Genomic DNA, 21,404 nt, shown 5'->3' with positions numbered 1-21,404 from the left:
CTCATTAGCAAACTAAAAAAAGCCTGCGGTTTTCCATTAAAGCGCGAGATGAGCCGTCATCACTCCGAGTTTTTTTTTCTCCGAGACAATCTTGGCACAGGTTGTTGAAGAGGCAGGTATGTCGGTCACGTAGACGCAGAAGCGCACCAACACGCCGCCCATGTGTCATGGATCTCTGTGCACATGATTGACTTTCTCTTGAAGTTTAAATAAAATCAGAGAAGGGATTGTCTTTAGATGTGAGTCAGTGGCGCACAACAAAAATGATTCCAGGCAAGAAAAATGTGCTGTCCCGCTGCCATTTAAAGTAACCCCGGTTGTTTTAAGGAAACTCCAGTGCGCGTAGACATGTTGCTGTTGTTTGGGAACACTTGCTCGTTGTCTTTTTCCCACAAGTCCACTTGTATAAATGCAACACTCGGGTGCCCAGTCTTTTTATACTGGGGTTCGCAGGCGTATACAAGGCCTTTTTGACATAACATAAATAGCCACCCGACACTATTGCAAGATGGCGCCCAACTCTTCATTACCTACGCCTCAGCAGTGGAGAAACTTTGCTGAAAGTGTTGGGGGGCGGGGGGGGGGCACATGACCTCAGAAGAAAAGGTGACCCATTCAAATGAATGGGGACAAAATAGTATGTCATGAAAGTTGGGGGGGGACAAACACCTCCGTCGCCCCTAAAATTACGCCCATGCGCCTCAGATAAACTGATTGGAAAATCGTCCATTAAAATAATAAGCCAATCTAAGCCCTACAATCCCTGAAATGTGTGACTGATAATGTGGTTAAAAGATAGCCAGGAGCCAAAGTGGTTGCAGCGATGTGGTCCCGGGCGGCGTCCCGGCCGTGTCATGGGTCACGCGGTTCAGCATGGGAACAGGAAGGTGAGGATGGGTGAACTCTTGCCTGAGCTGCGCAGTTCATCAGGGAGCAAATGGAGCAAATCAGCGGCGCAGCTGTATGCGGAGGTGAGCGGCTGAGTGCCCCGCACACAGAGGCCTTTGTGCTCGGCTCATGCCTTGGCATCCTGATGTGGCGCGCAGGACCCCGGCTCCCTGGCAATTACTAAGCCATTATCACTCTAAAATACAAGACCATTTGTCTTCTAATTCCAAGTGTCACCTGTTCTTGGTTTACTACTCAATAACCATTAATTGCGCGCAGTGGAAACACCCCGCCCTCACCCCCCAACCTCCTGTGGAAACCAGTGAGCCATTTGGTAATGATAAATAAGCCTGCCGTTGCGTTTGCTTCACTTCTTACTGCCAGGGCCGGAGTCGGGTGTAAAATTAAACCCTGAACGGAAATGCCTTGCAGTGAGCAGGCCAGGGGCATGGGAGAGTTGCAGCGGCTAGTTTTTGGGAGCTCACTGTACTGAGCTGCCAGTTTTCTAGAGGAGGCTCACAATAGCTTCCCGTCTGCTTTGAGAGTTGTGTGCAGCCACGGATGTCAGATCAGCATTTAATTTTTTTTTTAAATGCGAATTTACGCACTTTGTGCGGTGAAAACGAAATAGTTGCTAGCAAAACATGGTTTCTTTTTTGTATTCGCTAATGTGTTTGAGGTACAACTCGGTTGCACCACCTCATGCCAGGGTGTAGGTTGGCAGTACCAACAAGGTGCCATTAATGATGAAAGTGAGCCTTTGCAACAGAGCATCCTGCACGCATTCACTGCCTCTACGATCTCTGATGTACACCAGTCGGCAACAAACGCACCCTTTTCTTTAGTCATAAGGTACAGTTCTAACACAGACCTGTGTTATTTAAAACTGTGCTTGGGGTGCTCCACGAAAGCTGAAAAGTCAGTGGAGTGTTGCTAGCTCGTCTTGGTTTCTAAGGTCAATCCAACCAAAAGCACTGTTTTACCAATGCCGATCTCTATCAGGATCACTGAAAGGTTTGCCGCTGGGGGAGGACGAGATTTCCCCCTGGAATTCATCAGTGGTAGTCTGGCCCAGGTCTCTGTCGAAAGGTGGCCTGTGTCCTGGAAGAAAGAGCTTCTCTTGACTTGCAGACAAATTAACTGAGCGACGTGAGAATGCCTGGCTCCCAGGGATTCCACTCGAACTGTACCCACGCCATATCCTATGCCCCGTCCACCGCTTGGGCAGATTTGCGTTGCATGGTGCAGAAGAGGACCCCATGCCTTGCCTTCCTTGCATTTGACTGATGACTGGAAGGGAGGGCTTTGCTTGGGAAGAGACTCTACGCATAGGGTCTGGCATGATTGAGGGTCTAGCCAATCCAGGGTGTCCCTTAAATAAATACAATGAATCCTCCATTTTTGATATCGTGGATAGATAAGGCGTCATCCTCCAGGCCTTTCTGCTGCGCCCCTACTTCGCCTTAGCATGAGGCCCACTCCTCTTGGTTTGTACCTCCTTTCGAAAGTGACCTGGTCTCCATTCTGTTGATCTATAGTTGTGTCAACCTGTGAGCCTGGCGCACGCTCTTGACTGTTCACATCGGTTTTTCTTCTACAAAAAAATAACAAATTCAGCTATTTGTAATTCAGAGGGTCTTGTATACGGAGGCAGGTGCACGCATCCCTATTAACGTAGTGTAGTTGGAAGCATTCAAATTGGGAAGGGAGACTAGGAAAGGTTTCCCATTGACACCCCTATTTTAATGTGCCCCGTTTAAAACTACTGGCTTCCAGACAATGGATACCGGGGCAAATCCAGTGGGATGGAAGAGACCAAGGCAGTGGCTTTTGCCGATGATGTTGATCTTACTGAAGGATCGTTAATGTTGTTTGAACTCGCTGTTAGATCTGTTCTGCGGATTTGTGAAGATTTCAGGTCACAAGGTGAAATGGGATAAAAGCGAAGTCCTACCACTATCTAGAACTTGCTTTAGATGGTGGTTCAATGGAATGGTTCGAAGTGGTCCATGAGCTCTGTAAAATACCCAGGTATGGGTAAACTGCGGGATCTTTCCAGTTTTATGCAGATGAAAGCTTCCAGGCTGATGGGAGGGGTAAAGAAGAATGTAAATAGGTGGTCGCATCTGAATTAGTCTCTGTGGGAAAAAATTTGAATTATGAAAATGATTGTTATTATAATTTTATTGTTTAAAGCGCAGACCTAGCTCGAGCAGCGGCGCTCTGTACAGGGTGTGGTTAGCCAACGTTTGGGCTGGCGACTTTTAGCATTGGCGCAATATAGTGAGTTGTGGTCTATGTATCCTTTGGGGCTAGTCCTTGGTCAGGTGCTGTTGAAAAAGTCATACTTTGAGAGGTTTGCAAAACTGGAGAACTGTGTGAGCATTCCCAGCCAATACCAGGATAAAGTTCCAGAGGGTTGGTGTGTGACAAGGGAGCGATTGCGGGTCCACTCTTTGCTACAAGTTGTGATTCGAGATGGTTGGTCGATTTGCTGTGTAGGGAGGTGTACCACCAGATATTTGGAGCAGAGCCGCCCGGTATGTTGGTATGCTACTTGTGACTGATTTGTAGTTGATACATATAGTCTTGAACAGTATCTTGGCTTGGAGAAGGAAGCCAATGTAGTTCACATAGGATGGAATAACTCAGTTGCATTTCTGCACACCCATAAAAGAACATGCTATAGCATGGTTATTGCTTTTAGGAGAGTCAAGTGAATGGCTGGGTGCCCTAACAGGAGGGTATTTCCCCCGTCAATATGTGAGACCACAAGCGCCTGCACTACAATCCTGAAGTCCTGCAGAGGGATGAAAGGTTTGATTTTGTGAAGGGTGGAGATTTGGAGCCAAGTGTTTGGGCCTTCTTGGGTATGTGTTTGTGAAAGAACAGGCTGCTGTCAGTGGTGAAGCCTATTTATTTAGCTGAATCAAAGAGCTGCCAATCAAATCCTTCTAGCCACATGTCACTGAACCATTGTTCAGCAAGTTATTGTTTATTGGATCTGTTGAGGACACATTCGGTCTTGGACGGGGTAAGTTTGAGGTAAGCAGTCCACATTGAGGTCTGGATGATGGCTATGTAATTGCAGAGACGACCAATGTCCTGTGAGCTTTTTACTCCTATATTCAATGGAATATCGTCCATATACTGGGGGTGGGTGGATCCACTCTATTGGTGGATGGCTATATCAGGATCTTTAAGGAGTGTGCCCAGAGGCTCCATGTAAACATTAAAAAGATTTAGTTGGAGTATGGAACATTGGGGGACTCCGCAGTGCAACATGGTCATCAGGATGGCCTGGTGTCTGTAGGAGACATAAACCAATTCAGGACAGAACACAAGAATCCTATCCTGTCAGCAAGGAGGGAGAGGAGGGTGCAATGGTAGATGGTGTTGAATGAAGTGGAAAGGTCAAGGAGGATGGGAAGGCATGTCCTTATCCATGATTTGGAGGGCATCATCCACCACTAGGATGATGGCTTTCTCGAAGGTACACTTGGGGTGCACACCCACTGATATAGGGTACTTTTATGCCATTACTGGTCATCAGCAAGGCTGCATAAGAGTTCCATTTGTGTCTCTGAGAGTTTCTGGGTCTGTTCTGGGGGACTGCACCATTGGGACATATGTTTTCAGGATGCCTGAGAGTCATGGACATTTGGGGCGAAATCGTTGAGCGAATATCTCTAGTTATGGGTGCCCCCTTGCCGCATACACCAGTGGTGACTTTCCTTGATTACCTACACTGTTCTCTGCAGTTAACTTTTGGTGCCTGGTGATGGTTGTACAGAGCCCTTATATCTGCTAAAAAGGAAATTCTGAAGCTCTGGAACCTGTGAACAGAGCACAGAGAATTGGGTTAGGGCGATGGCACCTCTTGCAAGGTTTGAAAAGTCCATGCACGGTAGACATGGTGTGCTTGATTATGATGAGATCATCTGTAGGTAGAACAATGGGCTGTATATTTAATTCATCACTAGGTTTTCACTGTGGGTCTGGTTTGTACTCTGTTAGGGTGTGTGTTGGTCCTACATATCTGTCTTTCCCTCTTGTGTTGTCCCATATTTGTTGTCAGTCTCTTCTGAATGCAGTTGTTGTTTTATAGGTTGCTGTGCCTGGGAATCTACTTTGTTACTAGTCTAGGAACTATTTTGTTTGCGATTTTTATGAGCAATCTGTTTTTCAAGATTGTTTCCCATCTTGTGTATAATTTTCCATTAAAACGAAATGATTAACCTTAAAATTCATAAACTTTTGACATCCCTCACATTACATGTCTTCCTCTTACCATTTCATATCCTGCTGCCACTGGGGTACACCACAGGAATATTATGAAGTCTTAAAATCATTTCTAAAATGTTCCTTCTCAGAGTTTTCCATTTCTAAAAACCTGTCCTTTTTTGACTTACATGAAAGGATTGTCATAGGTCGGTCTTTCCCAACATGTGATTGTCAATGAAATATTATGATACAATGGAAAATGCGTCAGGTTTCGAAGTGTCAGGGACCTTCATCAGAAGGCAATGGGCAAAAGTGAGGGGAGAGACACGTTCTGAGTTGTACAAAGACAGGCAAGTGAGGAATGCAGTGTTGTCATCATCTTATTTAACAGCTGTAAATCTGCAAATCAGAACCTTATGCCAGCAGACAAAGCAATTAGAAATGGTACACCCTTTAAAGAGGTTCTTGCATTTATAGAAATAAAGTAGTCCAGTCGACTTTGCTTTGCCACACACATGGAAAGTGGTTTCTAAATCACGGACCCACTGAGCATGAAATAATTTATGGTGAAATCTGAATTTAGTGTTTAAAAAAGCATACGAAGCATGTGCTAGTATGCATTCATGTTACGGGTATAACTACCTTGCTCAACAACTCTGCACCTAAAGGGAGCATTTTCAAATCATAACTACTTGTTCTGAGGGCCCAATGTGGACTGACTGCAGTGGTTGTAAATGTGAAGGATTGCAGTCTCAGAGTGCGTGAAAGCCCTAACCTTTTTTTATGTGTATTATAAATTGTGGTGTGTAATTATGTTTCTAAACGGGAGGTCTGCTAACTAGTGTTTCATGCTAAAACTATAGTGCACTTTGTCAAGACAGTCTCTTGGAGCGCTCAGCAACATCACTGGAGTGGCAGAGTACAGGGTCAAATGTCACATGTGCTTTCGTGACAGCTTCTAGAACACAAAGTGACAGCAGACAGTGTTACCTTTTTAATCTTCCATACCTCGGTATGCTTTAGTCAGTCTGGTGTCACGTTAATCTTTAACTATACGCCATGCCTGGTTTGGGGTATGGTGGCTACTAAGGATGCATAATTATAAAGCCACAGCAACTAAACTTGGTATAATACAAGTGTTAGCTCTGTGAGCAGGACTACAGCTTTGATAGGGGTGAAGTGTATCAACGACTCGCGCAAAACAAAAGAGATGATGGCTGGAATGTTTGGAATTAATCCTAACCTCTGGCATTGCTCTGGGCACCCCTCCAGACCATCATCTTTCACCTGCTAAGCCATTACAAAAGAGGAAAGACCATATGCAAATCAGGCTTGGTTCCACCTCAACAACTGGCCTGATGTCTCCACTACAGCCATTTATTTATTTATCTAACATTTATAGAGCTGCCAAACCCATGGGTATCTGGGCCCTGGAAAACAGGTAATGCGGTACAGTCAACAATAGAAAACATAAGTTTGGCACATATTATATTGAACATATTTACAGATATAGGATAATTTACAGATGCATAGGATCTGTAAGTATAATAAGCAGTGATATTTACATATGCAATCTTATTCACATAAGTAGTTTACTGATGAAGTAGAGTAGAAGTATTTACATAGGCAGACTGTATAGTGAATATACTCTAGGCATCGAGGGCTACACATTGGAAGTAGACAAATTGGAAGAACAGTGGCCAGGAAGCTGCCTTCTTGCTTCTCAAGAGGAACAGTAACACCTTCCTTCAGGGCACAGGAATCTCACCCCAGGTGGTCTCCTGTGAATCAGTATTGCAAAGGCAGCACTACCATACCAAAGCCACACTCGCCTCAGGGTGCAACCCACTTGAGTCCATTTACAGTAAGAAGGCATGGGAAGTTGGCCAAGTTAGAATAGCTAAAAGGGGGTGGTGGGCTGAGAGATGAGCTGCATCATATTGATTTCAGTGAGGGTTCTCTACCACATCCCTTCCCCCAATTTCCTGCAGGTCAAGGCTCTCTGGGTTTGATGCGATAACGCAAATGGCAGTAGTTACAGCAGGCTGGATTAGACCTCTTACAGCAGGCTGGATTTGGACCCATTTTTGTGACATTTTGCCAATATAAGGGGAGGAAATGCTCTTAATTGTTTCATTCCTGTATGGACTCTTAAGACAAAAAGGAGGATTCACTGGTCCTCTGGTCGGAATACTGCATATTCCAACATCTTCTGCCTTAGAAGCGAGACAGAAGGCATCCAAGGCAGAGTCAAGCTCAGCTCTCTAACCATCCCAAGAGCACGGTTGTGGTGACACTGCTTTGGATAAGGCCTCTGCAACAGAGACACTGGTACCGAGAAATCTGCTTACTAGAAGTGGCAGGACCCTGCAAGTGTGATGTACAACCGTTCCTTACTGGAGCGTAGAAAAGTACTTCCCTTGCCCCTGACACTCTGAACTAGGTCTCGCAGCAACAACAGAACCAAATAAGTGAAACCCGGATATCCCTGCATCTTTGAGCTGCATCAATGCCAGTTTTTTTGGCAACTTCTACTCCATCCAAGCTGCTTCTCAGGAGCCACCGGAGTCCTTTCCAACTTCGCAATCGGCTCCTTCAGCATCTCAGAGTTTTGCTCGACGCAGAAGCTCTGCTGCCTCTGTATCCGAGAACCGCTGGGACTTCTAGTGCCTCCAACTAGTCACCACCTCCTGGTACCAGTTTCTTTGAGCTTCTGGCTGATGTCACTGCTGTACCTCAAGCCAAACTGCTGATGAACGCTAGCCAGTCTCTTCTTCTCCACACCTGAGGCCACAGAGTCTTCCAACACCACCAACCCAACATCCGTAGCATCTTAGACCCATAATCTGATATCAGTGCCGGACAGCACTGCACGGGTCAACATAGTGCCGCCCCCTCACTGACTCGACACTGACGCCAGCACTAAAATCACCTAGACACCAGGTTCAATGCCAAAAAGTGTGGTACAACTCTGTTGAGTGTCAAAGACAAGAACATAATGTATTTGAAAAGGCCAATTGATCTTTAGTGAAGCCTTAGAAGACCATACAGACTTTTTAGACCCAGGTCTCTACCTTTTCTACAGGAACATATCCTTGAAAAGTTCACATTGTTGCCAAGTGTCTGGCCTGAAATCCTCTGCTTATCAACCCAGTGTGCCCTTCCATACCCAGTTCAGAACTCTCTGTTTTTTAAGGGACTTTTTTAAGGGACAGGCTTTTGTGGTTTTAGGTAGCTTATTGCATTGATTGTCTTTATTAAAGTTCCTATATTTTATAGATTTTATTGATTGGACATTCTTTTATTTTGGAATCATTGCACTGAAGCTGCTTTGGCTGCAGCTGTTATCAGGTCATCACGCTCTTGCAGATATAGCCTGACCTCGGCCTGCGTTACCAAAAGGCGAAGGAGGCATACGTTTCGGGCTGTGGTGGTTTAACCTGTATGATTGGGATCGCTGCTGTTTTAGTGGCAGTGTGGGACTGAGTAGTCCCTACTCGACATTGTGCTTCTACAGCACAGTAGTTGTTTCATCCATCACAATAACGCTTAATAACAGATTACAAAAAGGACATGCACACTGCAATGATTTGTAATTCAGGCAACACATATTGCTTCCGTGACAGAATTTGTTTATTCTTAGGCCGAGATTGAATAAGTGGACAAAATTGTTCTAGTGAGAGAACTATCCACTAAAGGCATACTTTTTGTTCATCAGATCGGTAGTGTTTGCTTAATAGGGCTATATTGATGGAACACTACAGAGCAAGTTAAAACTTTGGTCATTTGAAACCACAAATCGCGCATGCACAGAATGTAAGAAAGCAAAACGGTGATCAGGTAATTTTTTTTATTTTTTAAATGAACAAACCTGACTTATTTCTTAAAGAAGTCGAGCTCCCCAGGACCATGTATTTATTAATCATATTTGCAGAGGAGCAGCTAACAACTGAGAGTCTGCCGATGGTGTTTTCTTTCAATGTGAAAAGGTCAGTAAGTAGCTCAATGTGCTTCAGTTCATGTAGCCTTCTACATGTTAGGGCCTGTGGCTGAAGAATAGCTACACACTTTCTCCACTAACATGGGTTTATTTATGCAGTGTTACTTAGAATGATGGAAGCTTTCCACCTACTAGTGCACGCACCCTTTCTAATGGGCTACTCACATTTTCGGGTCTGTCTGCCCCTGTCATGGTCCATGTGACACTTCACTTTTCTGTGTTTCATATTGCACCGAGCATGCTCAGTCAGTGTGAGAAGTATACCAAAATAAATTGTGGACCTGTGTCCCAGGCGGAGGACATACTAGGCAGGAAGGGAGCAGTGTGCAACACACTTATTGAGGCTTGCAGCCGTGCTGATTGACAGCCAATGGAGCTGAAAGAGATGTCATTTTACCTGTAACTGCCATTGGGTAGTAAAATAGAGAAGTGTACTATAACTTCACATAGAAGAGTTCCGGAATGGTGAAATTGGTACAAAAAGATAGTGGAACTGTTAACAGTAGAAAAGAAAAGTAGTGGAACGCCGCTCCCGAACGTTCACGCTCACTTCTACCACTGTGCCCAGTTCACAGAACCGTCTGAATAATGGCCAAGGCACAACCACTGCTTGAGTTGCTATATGTGAGTGAAGCTCTTCTTGCTGGAATTGCTATATCTTTGAAGGCCCGAGCTAAAGCAGATCTTCACTCGCCGGTGTGCTTCGTATCTGTAGTCAAAAAACAAATGACGTCACCCCTATGCTTATCATTCTCCGCCAAAGGCACCGGACTGTCTAATTTTCAAAAGGGACTGCACCACGTACAAAGCAATGCATGTAGGAGACCCTCACACCATTGCAAAAATACTCCCGAGATTCTGTGCATAAATACTGTTGAAATATTAAAAGAAGCCGCCTTCTGCTTTGCACCCAGATTTTAAAACCCATTGCTGATCCGCTCTTACTCCACAGCACTTTGAAGACCCACGTGTTGTCTTTTCAATTGACTGGAAAATCATTAATGAAACCCCTGATCCCCACCCTGTGAGTCCTTCTTCCGTCTAACACCACGGTCCTCATTCCTCTTCCACCCCCCCCCCAGTCACCTTTTCAGTTCATTATTTTTTCCATCTACTGATTTTTGTTTTTAAGTAATGGATTGTAATGCTTTGTTCTGCCTTTGGGCTATCCACATGCTATAAAATGCTATATAAATGAATAAACAGGCTAAGCTACAAGAGCTACACATCAATGCGCACAGTGCAGTACCATCCTTAGCTTCCTATTCAGAATCCGCCCATTTGCAGTGTGCGATATACCTGGATTTCCATGGGAATCTTCAAAAAACTCCTTGCCTTGAGAAAGAACCCTGAGGGTTGAAACACGTGTCAGCTGACTAACGTAACTTGCTCATTAAACCTTTTTTGTTGGAATTTTGGACATTTGGATTACGTTATTTTGAATAACCAGCGCAAGATATCTGGGTCCAACTCCCATTCGTCATAGTTTAAGGGAATTGGCGAGGGGTTGGGGTAATGGCTATTCGAGGTGCCTTTCCTAATTGTACACGGGTGTCAATGGCTGGAGGTAGCTGCTAGCTCTTGGAAGAGGAACAGCAACCCTTCCCTGAGCCCACACTTAGCCCGTAGTGTGACCAAGTTCCTAGTGCCGACCAGAGGACAGAACCCTCAGAAGAAAGCGTTGCAGGATAAAACTCATGAGATTTGTAGCTATGAGTGGCAAGTAACTGGAGGTGGTGGTAGAGACATGGAAGAGGAGTGGGGCAAGAAAAGCAGCCACAGGGCTTCTGGATTCTTGGAGGCAATGAGTCGGAACAAGGAGAAAACCAGGCCTAGACTCGCAAATCAGGAAGCAGAGAGCAGGTCAAGGGAAATGAAAACAGAACAAGAAAATACTACAATTGCCTCTAATGCCTATCGACTTGACAGCTCATGGGGCAATCCCTAAGTGTTTATCCAATGGACGGAGCTGCTCTGTTGTTTAAAAGGGGAGAGGCCTGTCATGCCACTCCTGAACGAAGTGCAAGTACTGCTGCCATCTGACCTTTGGAAGGCTCAATGATTGCCAGGCGATTGATTGTCTTCAACATTGGTCGGCACAGATGTTCGTCATCCGGCAAATATGTTGCACAACCAGTCATTCCTCCCTTGCATTGCCGGGCGCCTCCAGATCACACTAAAAGGCACACACCCGCTTTGAGAATGTGTACCCACATGTGCACCTTTGCACATCCAGCTGAGACCCCTGAAAAAGGAGCATGGAAAGATGCACAAGACTAAAGAAAGCTGGAGGTAGAGGGCCGGCTGGAGTCTGGCCGGGATGAGAGATGCTAATTTGCCATGGTCTTCTGCTTTTTTCACATTTTGTAATCATCAACGATTGACTACAGTTTTTTAAGGAGTTTTATGAAGGGCTAGAGACATATACGTTTGAACTATGATTGAACTGCTACCGGCCTCTGCCTCTTGAACTTCTATATGTCAGTGGTCTGACCCTAAGTGAGATTTTGTGGTCAGTGCAAAGTAGGAAGTATGTTCCTGTTAAGATGCGCCAGCCAAGATGGCTAGGTGGTGGTGGGGTAGGGGAGGGGTGTGTTTGTGGGAGTGGGGGGGCAATAAGTGTGATGCAAAAAATCACTTGTGTGAACATAATAGTTTATGATTGGGCAACTATGTGACACCAACAATATCTCCTTGACACTATTTTGTTTGTTCTGTGCAGGCATATTCTCAGCTTCTCTGTTTCATGGCACTCTGGAACGTTGAACCCTTAACAGTCGCATTTTTGCCTAACATGGTCCAATCTGTGTCAGACTGTATTGCTTACCTACTTGTTGTCGCCCATAAGTGCCAAGGACGAGTATGCTCGTCCTTTTTGCACAGACGTGCATAATATTTTGGAACCAAAGGGGTACATGCGATTCGTTAAAGCGGCACAACAGCTGGGTAGCCCCAAATTCGCAGTGCAGCTGTTCTTTTCGGCCCATAGCACTTAAAACAAGTGTTAAAAATTCAGACAGACATTATCAATTGCAGTTAAGGAGGACCTATGGCTCACACCAACGTGGTTTGTTTGTTGCACAAGGAACTTCCCATAGACTATTTCCCACACTGGTCAAAGAAAGACAAGGGGGGTCATTACGACCCAGGCGTTAACCATGGCGGTATTAGCGCCATGGTTGACGCCAGTATTTTACCGATTGCGCCATGGTGGATGGCGGAATTACCGCCCCATTCCAAGGTTGGCGGTGCAGGAAGTCCCCATTCACCATTGGCCGTTCCCCATTTCCAATGGGAATGCTCACTGGGAATGGGGACCCTTTGCGGGTCCAATCCTTAACGGCTGGTAAAAACCAGCCGTTAAGGTAGGGACCCGCAAAGGGGCCTCGTAATTAGGCGGTAAGGGGTTAACAGCGCCGCAACCTTTTACGGCGCAGTTAACGCCTTACCACCTGGGTCGTAATGAGTGTTGAATTAAAACTCTTATTATTGCTCAAATTTTATAATGAAAGTTGTTTACATATTTTTCAAATTGTCATCAATATAATTTTTTTGTTTCTTATACCGAAGATCAATAATCATAGCACTGTTTTTAATTTTTTTGTTGCTTTTTTTGGTGTTTTCTTAAGTGTTGATACACTTTTCTGGCTTAGTTCTCTGACAATTGTCTTTTTAACCTAAATCGACGGTGTAAACTGGTGCACCCATATGTTGTCTCTTGTTTTTGTCCAGTCATATGGTACAGCTTGTATTTCTGTGAGAAGTGTTGTAGCTGTTATTTTCACTTGAACAGGTCCGAACGTCTTTCTCGGTTAGTGCCAAAAGAACTCGTTCTGTATTAGAAAGTCATCACTCATTTTTGTCATGCCTTGCGAAAGCGTGACATGCGTTTTGGCATAAGGAATTGAAAATGTATAAATGTTAACCCTGGCCTGCGCCGCGTCTAGATGGGAATGTGAAGGCCAACAAGTGCCACACTCAGACAGAACTGTGAATGTTAGCATGGTAAAGGTCACGTAACCCACTAACCAATATAAGCTCAAACTCTGCATACTTATCTCACTCAACAAACTCACACAACCATCTCTCGCACAACAAGCCGCACGCACTTCACAACACTGCAACAACACATAAGCCGGAAAAACAGCACACGCGGACTGACTCCGATCCGATACCCGCACCAAAGCTGAGCACCCGTGTATACTGAGTTGAAGCTGCCAACAGAACACCACTCCTCTCACTATCCTACTCCCTTCTTCACCTTCCTAACCCATCCCACCTTTATCATTTACAGATCCGCCTGAGCACCTGGGGACCAATTCCGTTGGTGACGGTGCACGGTACAAATACCTTTAACATTTAACATTAACATTCATGACATGAAAAATATGTGACAAAAGTTCTGATACAACATGAACAAAAAATTCTAAATAAACACAAAATATTTCAGTTCCACAAAAAGACACCTCGATTTTATTTTGCCAGAGTAGACATTGTTCTAAGAGATGAGTTAACTTGCAAAGAAAAAACCTTCAGAAGGGAGTCCATCTTTGCGAAATGGTGATTTCCAGAGAGCGGTGTAGTGCTAAATTGTTTGTTGATAGGTTCAGCAGTAGCCTGTCTGCATAGCAACTTTCTTTAATGTTGTATTATTTGTCATGTGTGTATTGTGGGCTTGGTAAACATGTGGTGTACTGCTAATTACCTAACAAAGTTGTCTCTCTCTCTGCAGGCTATGTGGATGATGCTACAGTCTGATGAGCCAGAAGACCTTGTCATAGCTACTGGGGAAGTGCACAGTGTGCGTGAGTTTGTGGAGAAAGCCTTCAAGCACATTGGAAAAACTATTGTGTGAGTATGAGCACAGGCATGCAGCATTTCTTCACTGAATACTGGTGTCTTCCCAAGTTAATTATGGTACTGTGGAAGAGGGCTTTGCCAATATATGTTTGCGCTACAGAGCTACACTAAGTGTCTCATCGTACACTATAAGTGAAAAAGACTGTGTTGATCAAAGGAATGTACATGACTCTTAAGTGTTCACCTTAAGAATGGTTTGATCAGAGTGAGTACAGATTACTGTCTAGAAAGCACAACCTTGGGCTTATTTGAAATTTGAAATTAAATTGAATGATGGTAGATCAACCTCCAGAAAAATGTGTAGGGCTAATCCATACACAATTTTCTATGTTCACCGCACGACATATGCATAGACCCGTGTTCTCTGGGTGGACACAGCCTACAGACGCAGTTTCCCCCTGTCATATTTAGTTGAGATATGACAGCCATGTCATCTCAGAAGGGGGAGGGCCAAACCTTCCACCTGCCATGCCCAGCTTAATTACCTAACAAAGGCTCCACGGATCCACCCTGTCCTTTTGTTGAGCCCTGTAGATGGTGGCAGCATTCACATACTAATCAGAGTTAAATTCAAACAGCCCCACATGGGGCCTGGCTTCAGAGGCTAACAAAGGAGACAGGAAACCCCACCACCATTTCATATGCACTGTGTCAACCTGAAGCCAGTTCCCACACTCAGTATCGATTGACAGTGAAATGTCATGTCTCCCTGCAGGGGGACCCCATTCAGAAGGCACAAGAATGTGGTTTGGTAGAGCCAGAAGGTCTGGTCCTGCCGCAGCTTCAAGGGAGACCTGCCACTTTAATCAGGAACCACAGAGCGCTCCATTAACCAAAGATATCCTTTCATCCACAACAGACAGGAAGATGGGTGGGACATAGTAATACATGTTTTCACCCCTTTACCTTTTCTGTTGCAAAGCACTCTGGTTATGACCTGACGCATACAGGAGATTGTTGGTGGGGACCCAGGATTGGTTTATTAAGGTAGGCTTAGCTTTCACCAATCCCTGTGGTATTTGGCTTTAAAAGAGGGCTGAGCCCCTCTTTTGGCAGATCATCTGAAGGCTTTACCAGAAGCAAAAGGAAGAACTCATCATTGGACTCTGGCTGAAGGTACAGCCTGCCTTGCATCTTTCGCCAGTGAAGAAAGGTCAGGACGTCCAAGAGGGAAGCAAGATCTCTCCCCAAAACATCTCTCAGGGAACAGAGCGAGATACCGAATCCAGGGACCCTCCAGAAGCTCCAGAACCGGTAGCCAGCCATCACACAGCGTGCATTGTGAGGAAAAAGAGTTTCTGAACCAAACCAACGACAAGGCAGCTGCCTGCAACACTCTCCTCAGCTTTGGTTCATATGCCATAAAGCATGTCACAAGCCCAGTCAAGAAGCTAGGAGGTGTACATCGACAAGCATCTACCAACATCAGCCTTAAAGGACATTTTCGAGCCAGTCGAGCCCCTCGAGCTACTACGACTGCACTGTTGTTACGCTGCAGTCGCTAAAGCCGTCCAAAATGCCTCAACCAGTGCTTCAGAACCGCCGACCAGCACTGCAACAATGATTGCCGACCCTGAGCCATCATGTAGGCCAGCCTGCAGCCGTCCATCCAGCTTTGCTTGCCAAACTGCCTGCTGCCAGATACCTTCAACTGTCTCCCATCTTGAACTCTATTGCAGAAGCTGCAAATTGTCTTGAAACTGACTCGACCCCGTCGAGCACCAAGAACTCCTACAGCATAAGGTATATTTTGGTTCTGTCCCTATGGTCCTTTCTCCGAAGGCCCCCAGTGACATTTTATGACCCATTGCTCCCTTTGTGTTGAAATCAATTATCCTTGAACTATTGTGATTATTTATTATACCGACTATCCTCCTGTCAGTATCAAGAGTGCATCGCTTTTCCCTCTTTGAAACTGTCTGTCTTCTGCATTCCTTTACAGGGTGGGTTGTAGTTCGTAGTGTGCTAGAACTGTCTGTTGTGATAATAATAAAGTAGATATTTTTAAACAACCTTGATTGGACAGTCCATTTTATCATTGGGTAATCATTGTAATTTTGCTGTGTTGCAACTAACCTATGATCGACGACCTTTCAGAGATAAGCCTGCCGTTCCGTCCATGTTACCAAAATTGGACAAGGAGGTTTATAATTTGCTTGTGTTTCCAGTCTGTTCGTATCCCTTGGTGTGGGGCTGATTGATGGTTTAGAAACCGATATTCATCCCTGGACCATTGGTGCCCCAGAAGTTGATTCGGCACAGGGTCCCCCTTCGGTATTGTGATCAGGGCACTAATGTTAAGCTGTTGATTGAAGTGGACTAGCAGGAGAAGTTAAATCCCAGGGCACCTAAATGGCTTCACAAGCAAGATTTTGAAACATGCTATGTAACATCATTGAGTACATTATTTGTATGTGATTGTGAACACATAAGTAGAAGGCAAGGTATAGGACAAGGTATAGGGCTCATTTTGCAAGCTCGAATTGAACAATCCAGTGAGTTGCATTTTGTTTTTCCAATACTTGGGTAGCTTCTTGTAGATTATTTGCCGAAACCAAGTATGCTATGGTTGAGAACATGAATTTGATGAAGGTCAGTTGCCCGCCACCCCTCTACAATGGAAAAATAATGAATGCAATTAGAAGTTTGGAAAATAAATTTGAAGCACTCTTTCCCTCTCCTCCTCCCTGCACTCACTTTCCTTTGGCCATTACTCAGTCTTGGCATGTTAGTTTATTTATGAATGAATGAATGAATATATGTTAATTTCGGAATTAGATTACATAAAAACAGGCAGCACATCAAGACATCATTACCAAACATAATAAACAATGAAATCAATAAAAAAAGCAATTGTGGTATACATCGATTAGTGGTCTTCTGCGTGACTATGCATAAGCTATATGAATGTTATTAAGTAAAATTAAGCAAATGAATGAGCTATATAATAAAAACAAATTATGATTAAAGATCATTCAGAGCGAAAAACATTTGGGATGAATACATAAAGATCTTAGCTAGCCATTAGGGATTTCCTTCTTTTCAGAGTCTGCTTCAAGTACGACAAGTGGCCCCAGCTAGACCTCGGTGAATTGGCCCATATCAAATACATCAGGGCCAGGCACCATTGAGTAAATCTCAGTTTGCGTAATATTGGATTCATTGTTCTTCGTCTGATCGAATAGATGATATATCATTTGCAATTGTGTGTACCAGTCCCTTGCCTCTGTTACCTTGTACCAGGTTCATGCTACAGTTTTCTGCATTTCCTATTCTCTTCTTTCCAGTTCTGAACTCTGGTTTCCCTTTTGGGGCTCTGAGTGTCAGGTAAGTCTTTTATGGTGTCCACACCTGTGCCTTCGTATATTCCCTTGTACAGAGTTGGGCTCTTATACCCTATGAGGCAATCTCTGCCCCTTCCTTTGTCTCGTTTTACCTGTAGTCTATAGTGTTTTTCATGTGTGTTGTGTTCTGTACCCACAGAAGGCATCCACTATATATTCTGACAGGTTCCATACTGGCTTGTTTTGTGTAAGTACACTCCTTGTTTGTGCCTTTGGTTCAAGATACAGAAGCCACAATTGCTATCCACTTCCGTAGCTTGCAGGATGTGGTGCCTGTAAGAATAACACGCAGAGGCATTGACATTCCCTTTATTCTGTGGGTAGTTTCAAGTACAACCTGTGTACACCGGTGAAGGACTGGCAACATTTGTCCTGCGGGCAAGTTTACCTTCCTGGCCCATAGTGCAAGACTCAAGCGCTCAGTGCAGCAGCCCCAACTTCCAGAACAAGTCAACTAAATACCAACCCCTCCCCCTCCCACACACTCTCAATTATATGTAGAAGTTATTACTGACATTAAATTCCTTTTATTCAACATATATTTCAGTTATGCTTGTGGTTTCTTGGAGAACCGCACCCCTGGAAATTCTCTTGCTTACCAAACATGGTACAATTATTTCATCAGACTAATATAGTTGGTGAAATGGGAAATCTGGGATTTGTGCCCAGATTTCAATGTGCAGCAGTTTATAATTTGACAACAGGATTCATCTCCTTCCATCCCACCCCTACTTTAGCTTTAGAACAATGCAAAGAGATGGCCAAGCTAGAGAATTAATTGTTAGAGCAGTGCCATTGCTGCTGAACCAGGGGGTCTGGGTTTGCTCTCAGAGTCAACAATGAGCTGGCATGGCAAAAGATCCATACCTGGCTTGCTGACTCCCCAGCCCAGAACACAAAATCTGCATACCTGCACCTTGTGTACCCACACCCCACAGCATAAGACCCTCACTTGTCATCCTGCCTCCTCATCAGTATGCTTAACATACATTTCTAGCATTGTCCTTATTTACAGAGTAAAACTGGAGTATAAAACCATCTGAGTGAGGCTTTCTCTACAGATAGTAAAGGAAAATAAGGCACAGTGATAAAACAGGCATCACATAATGTATGAATTGTAAAAGGTAGGGATGTGAGCCCTGTCATCCCGGTTCCGAAGTTTCCCATTCAGAATGCAGGGGAGGCATCATCTTCTCCTATTCCATCTTCAATATGAGCAACACAAAATATGCTTTTTGCAGAGTTGTTATTCAAGGGCTGAACTAGTATACTGCTCAATACATCTATTTTTCAAAGCAGCAATATATCCGCAAGGGGGAAGCCTATTTATAGTCTGTATCCTCAGGCAAATGCATCCAGAAGCAGCCTACAAGCACAATGTCAACCTACTATAATTATAATCTTAGTCTGTGCAATAGTGTGTGCTTTCAAAGCACCAAGTCACATGACAAAGCAACCTGAAAAAATATAAGAGAAGTAGTAATTGAAACATACGTTCATAAGGCCAGTCCCACAGTTGAGTGCATTGGCATACAGGTCAGACATAGATCTCAGCAACAATCTGCTCACCTACTATTCCAGATGTGTACTTCCGTCTCATTTACTCTATTTTTCACCCATTATTCACCAATTTCCTTTCCTTGCACCACATTCTCAATGCCCCCCTATTTCTTACAAATAACTTTCAGAGCTCTGTTCTCCTTTTGCTGCATCCTTTATCTATTAACTCAATCTCCTTACTTTGCTCACACCTCCCTCCCCTGCCCACATTGCTCAGTCACTCAGTCTATTTCTGGAATATCACTGGAGGCATTCAAGAAAATCTGGCCAACTCTGAAGTTTGTAGTCTTCTAATAATTAATACCTGAATATTATATCTTTCTTGGTGTGTTTTCCGACTGTGTCCAAAATTAAGTACCACAAACCGTTCAACCACCATTTCGATAACCACTATATAAGCAACATCCATGGGCGCTATTCAAGGTGCTCTTAAACACTTTTTGTACGACCACACTGGAGATCAAGAAATTCACCAGAACATAGGGGAAGCATTCATATAGGATCAAACCGAGGACAAACTCTAAGACATGAACCCTTACTTTCTCAGCTTGTGAGAGTCCTGATAAACTGCTGGGTATTGTAACAGACCAATGATGTGTTGGGAGCAGTCGTGCCAGCATTACCATCCAGGTCACAGAACGTGTATTTGAATGCATACATTGCCACTGAACGGTGTAAACATGTACTTGCAGCCTAGACTCTTCTTCCTCTGCCTCAGTCTGGAGGCCCATGCATGGGGGCCACCCTGGCACATCTACAACATTGCAGAAATCACGACAAATGCCTAGCTCCATTTCCAGAGAATCTGAGCAGGCTTTGCAGCACTTGGTTGCTTTGTGGCAGGCTAAATTCTGAAGGATTTCATCTTTTTTATTTTGTTTTTATATTTTAGAGCTCTGGCCCATGGGTCAACAGTCCGGCCACTCTGGGGGCCAATAGCCCCTTTGCCCCCCTTGCCAGTCCGCCCCTGGTGTACACAACCCTAGCAGAATTCCTCATTGTTTGTCCAGTTAATGGATCCCATCCTCTCTTGGTCACCGCTTTTGTTCCCTTTTCTTCCTGTTCTGTTGTTCTGATTTACATGGTCTGGTCTTCCTTCTTGTTTACCCTCCTGTCATATGAGCTGGCCTGCCCCTTTCTATCAGCATAGCCACCCCAAACTTACCTGGGTGCCCTGTGTATCTCCTGACCGAATTTATAAAAGATACATTCATGTCCTGTGGGTAGGAAAGGCATACACAGACCTACAATGCGTTCCTATTGGTTTGAGAACCCTTTGCCTAAATCTAAACTCTCCCTAAAGACAGCAATCATGACCACTAGTTTTAAAGACAGACCTATCCTAGAAAACAAAGTTTGCAAGCACAGTACTAGAAAACAAAGTTTGCAAGCACAGTACTATACTACACCTGCTGCTCTCGGACCCTTCTATGTTAAATTACTATGACATTTGCAATTATGACCCACAGTCCCTGTTGTAACAGAACTGCAATAAGATGGGCCTCATTATAAGTTTGCCTGTCCGGGTACTACGGTACCGGTAAGCTTGACGGTACCATAGTTCCCGGACCGACAAACTACGAGTTGTGCTCACAGGTGCCTTTCTGCCCGCCAGGTCGGACCTGGTGGGGAGAGCGGCACCGCGAGTGCAGCATGTCGGATGCACCGGCACGGTTATAAACGGTGCCGGTGCATCCGACCTACCCATTCCTATTCAGCCAATGTCAATGTCCAAACACTGCTGCAGGCAAAGATTATTCACACAAAGTGGCATGCTCACAACTGGAGTATGCAATGAGGATTCCAGTGATTAAGGTTGTTTGCTCAGAATCGGCTTGTCTGTCTGCCCAATACCCTGAACGCGCTTCTGGAACTCTGCTTCCCAAACGAAGTCACTCAGTTTCCTGAAGACAAATGGGTACAACCCATGTATAAGAGACCAATGCACACACTGGTATTAATCAGCTCAACACCAGCGGCTAGCTTCCATACCCAACCAGTAGCTAGCACTCACATTACCACAGATTTTATCCCTGCTAAAAAAGTAACAACGGTATGGGAATTTGACAGGGGCTCAAGTCAAGAGTACATGTGGGTCGGTCCACCCACTTTTTTCTGAGGGCAGATCGCAGGCACGCCACTAATGGCAGGAGATCCAGGAAAATGTTAATCCATCTAATACTGTGTGCAGACGGTGTCACAGATGTGGTCTACCCATCTAAACAGTTACCAGCTCTTTCAGGGTTTTGAACTATATATCTGATAAGATTGTTCAAGCATTTCATCAGAGTACTTGTAGATTACATATTTTCCTTGAAAAAGACCATCAATTGGTCTAAACAAAAGACCATCAATCGGTTGAAACACGAGTTGGCTCTATGGTCATTTTTGTTCAATATCTTATGGGAAACCATTAGGCCAACGGGCATGTTGCAAGTTGAGGTTTAAGATTGTTTTCCTATTCTGAACTCTTGTTTCCCTTTTGGGGCTCTTAGTGTCTTGTGTTTTATGGTGTCCACACCTGTGCT

The 21,404-nt window shown here is 44.5% G+C and overlaps 1 protein-coding gene across 2 annotated transcripts in view; it reads left to right on the top strand.

Moving 5' to 3' along the window:
* Nucleotides 1–21,404, top strand: part of GMDS (GDP-mannose 4,6-dehydratase) — a 3,238,640-nt gene that overhangs the window by 2,532,548 nt on the left and 684,688 nt on the right. For both annotated transcript variants that reach the window (XM_069613525.1, XM_069613524.1), the window contains exon 8: nucleotides 13,845–13,963. In XM_069613525.1, coding sequence (XP_069469626.1) covers nucleotides 13,845–13,963 — 119 coding nt within the window. The remainder of the gene's footprint in view (nucleotides 1–13,844; nucleotides 13,964–21,404) is intronic.

Source organism: Ambystoma mexicanum, chromosome 5p, assembly GCF_040938575.1.
Source record: "Ambystoma mexicanum isolate Mex_15411 chromosome 5p, UKY_AmexF1_1, whole genome shotgun sequence".
In the NCBI taxonomy this organism is placed as follows: domain Eukaryota; kingdom Metazoa; phylum Chordata; class Amphibia; order Caudata; family Ambystomatidae; genus Ambystoma; species Ambystoma mexicanum.
Note: the sequence above shows the minus strand (reverse complement) of the source record. Positions and strands in the feature narration are given on the sequence as shown.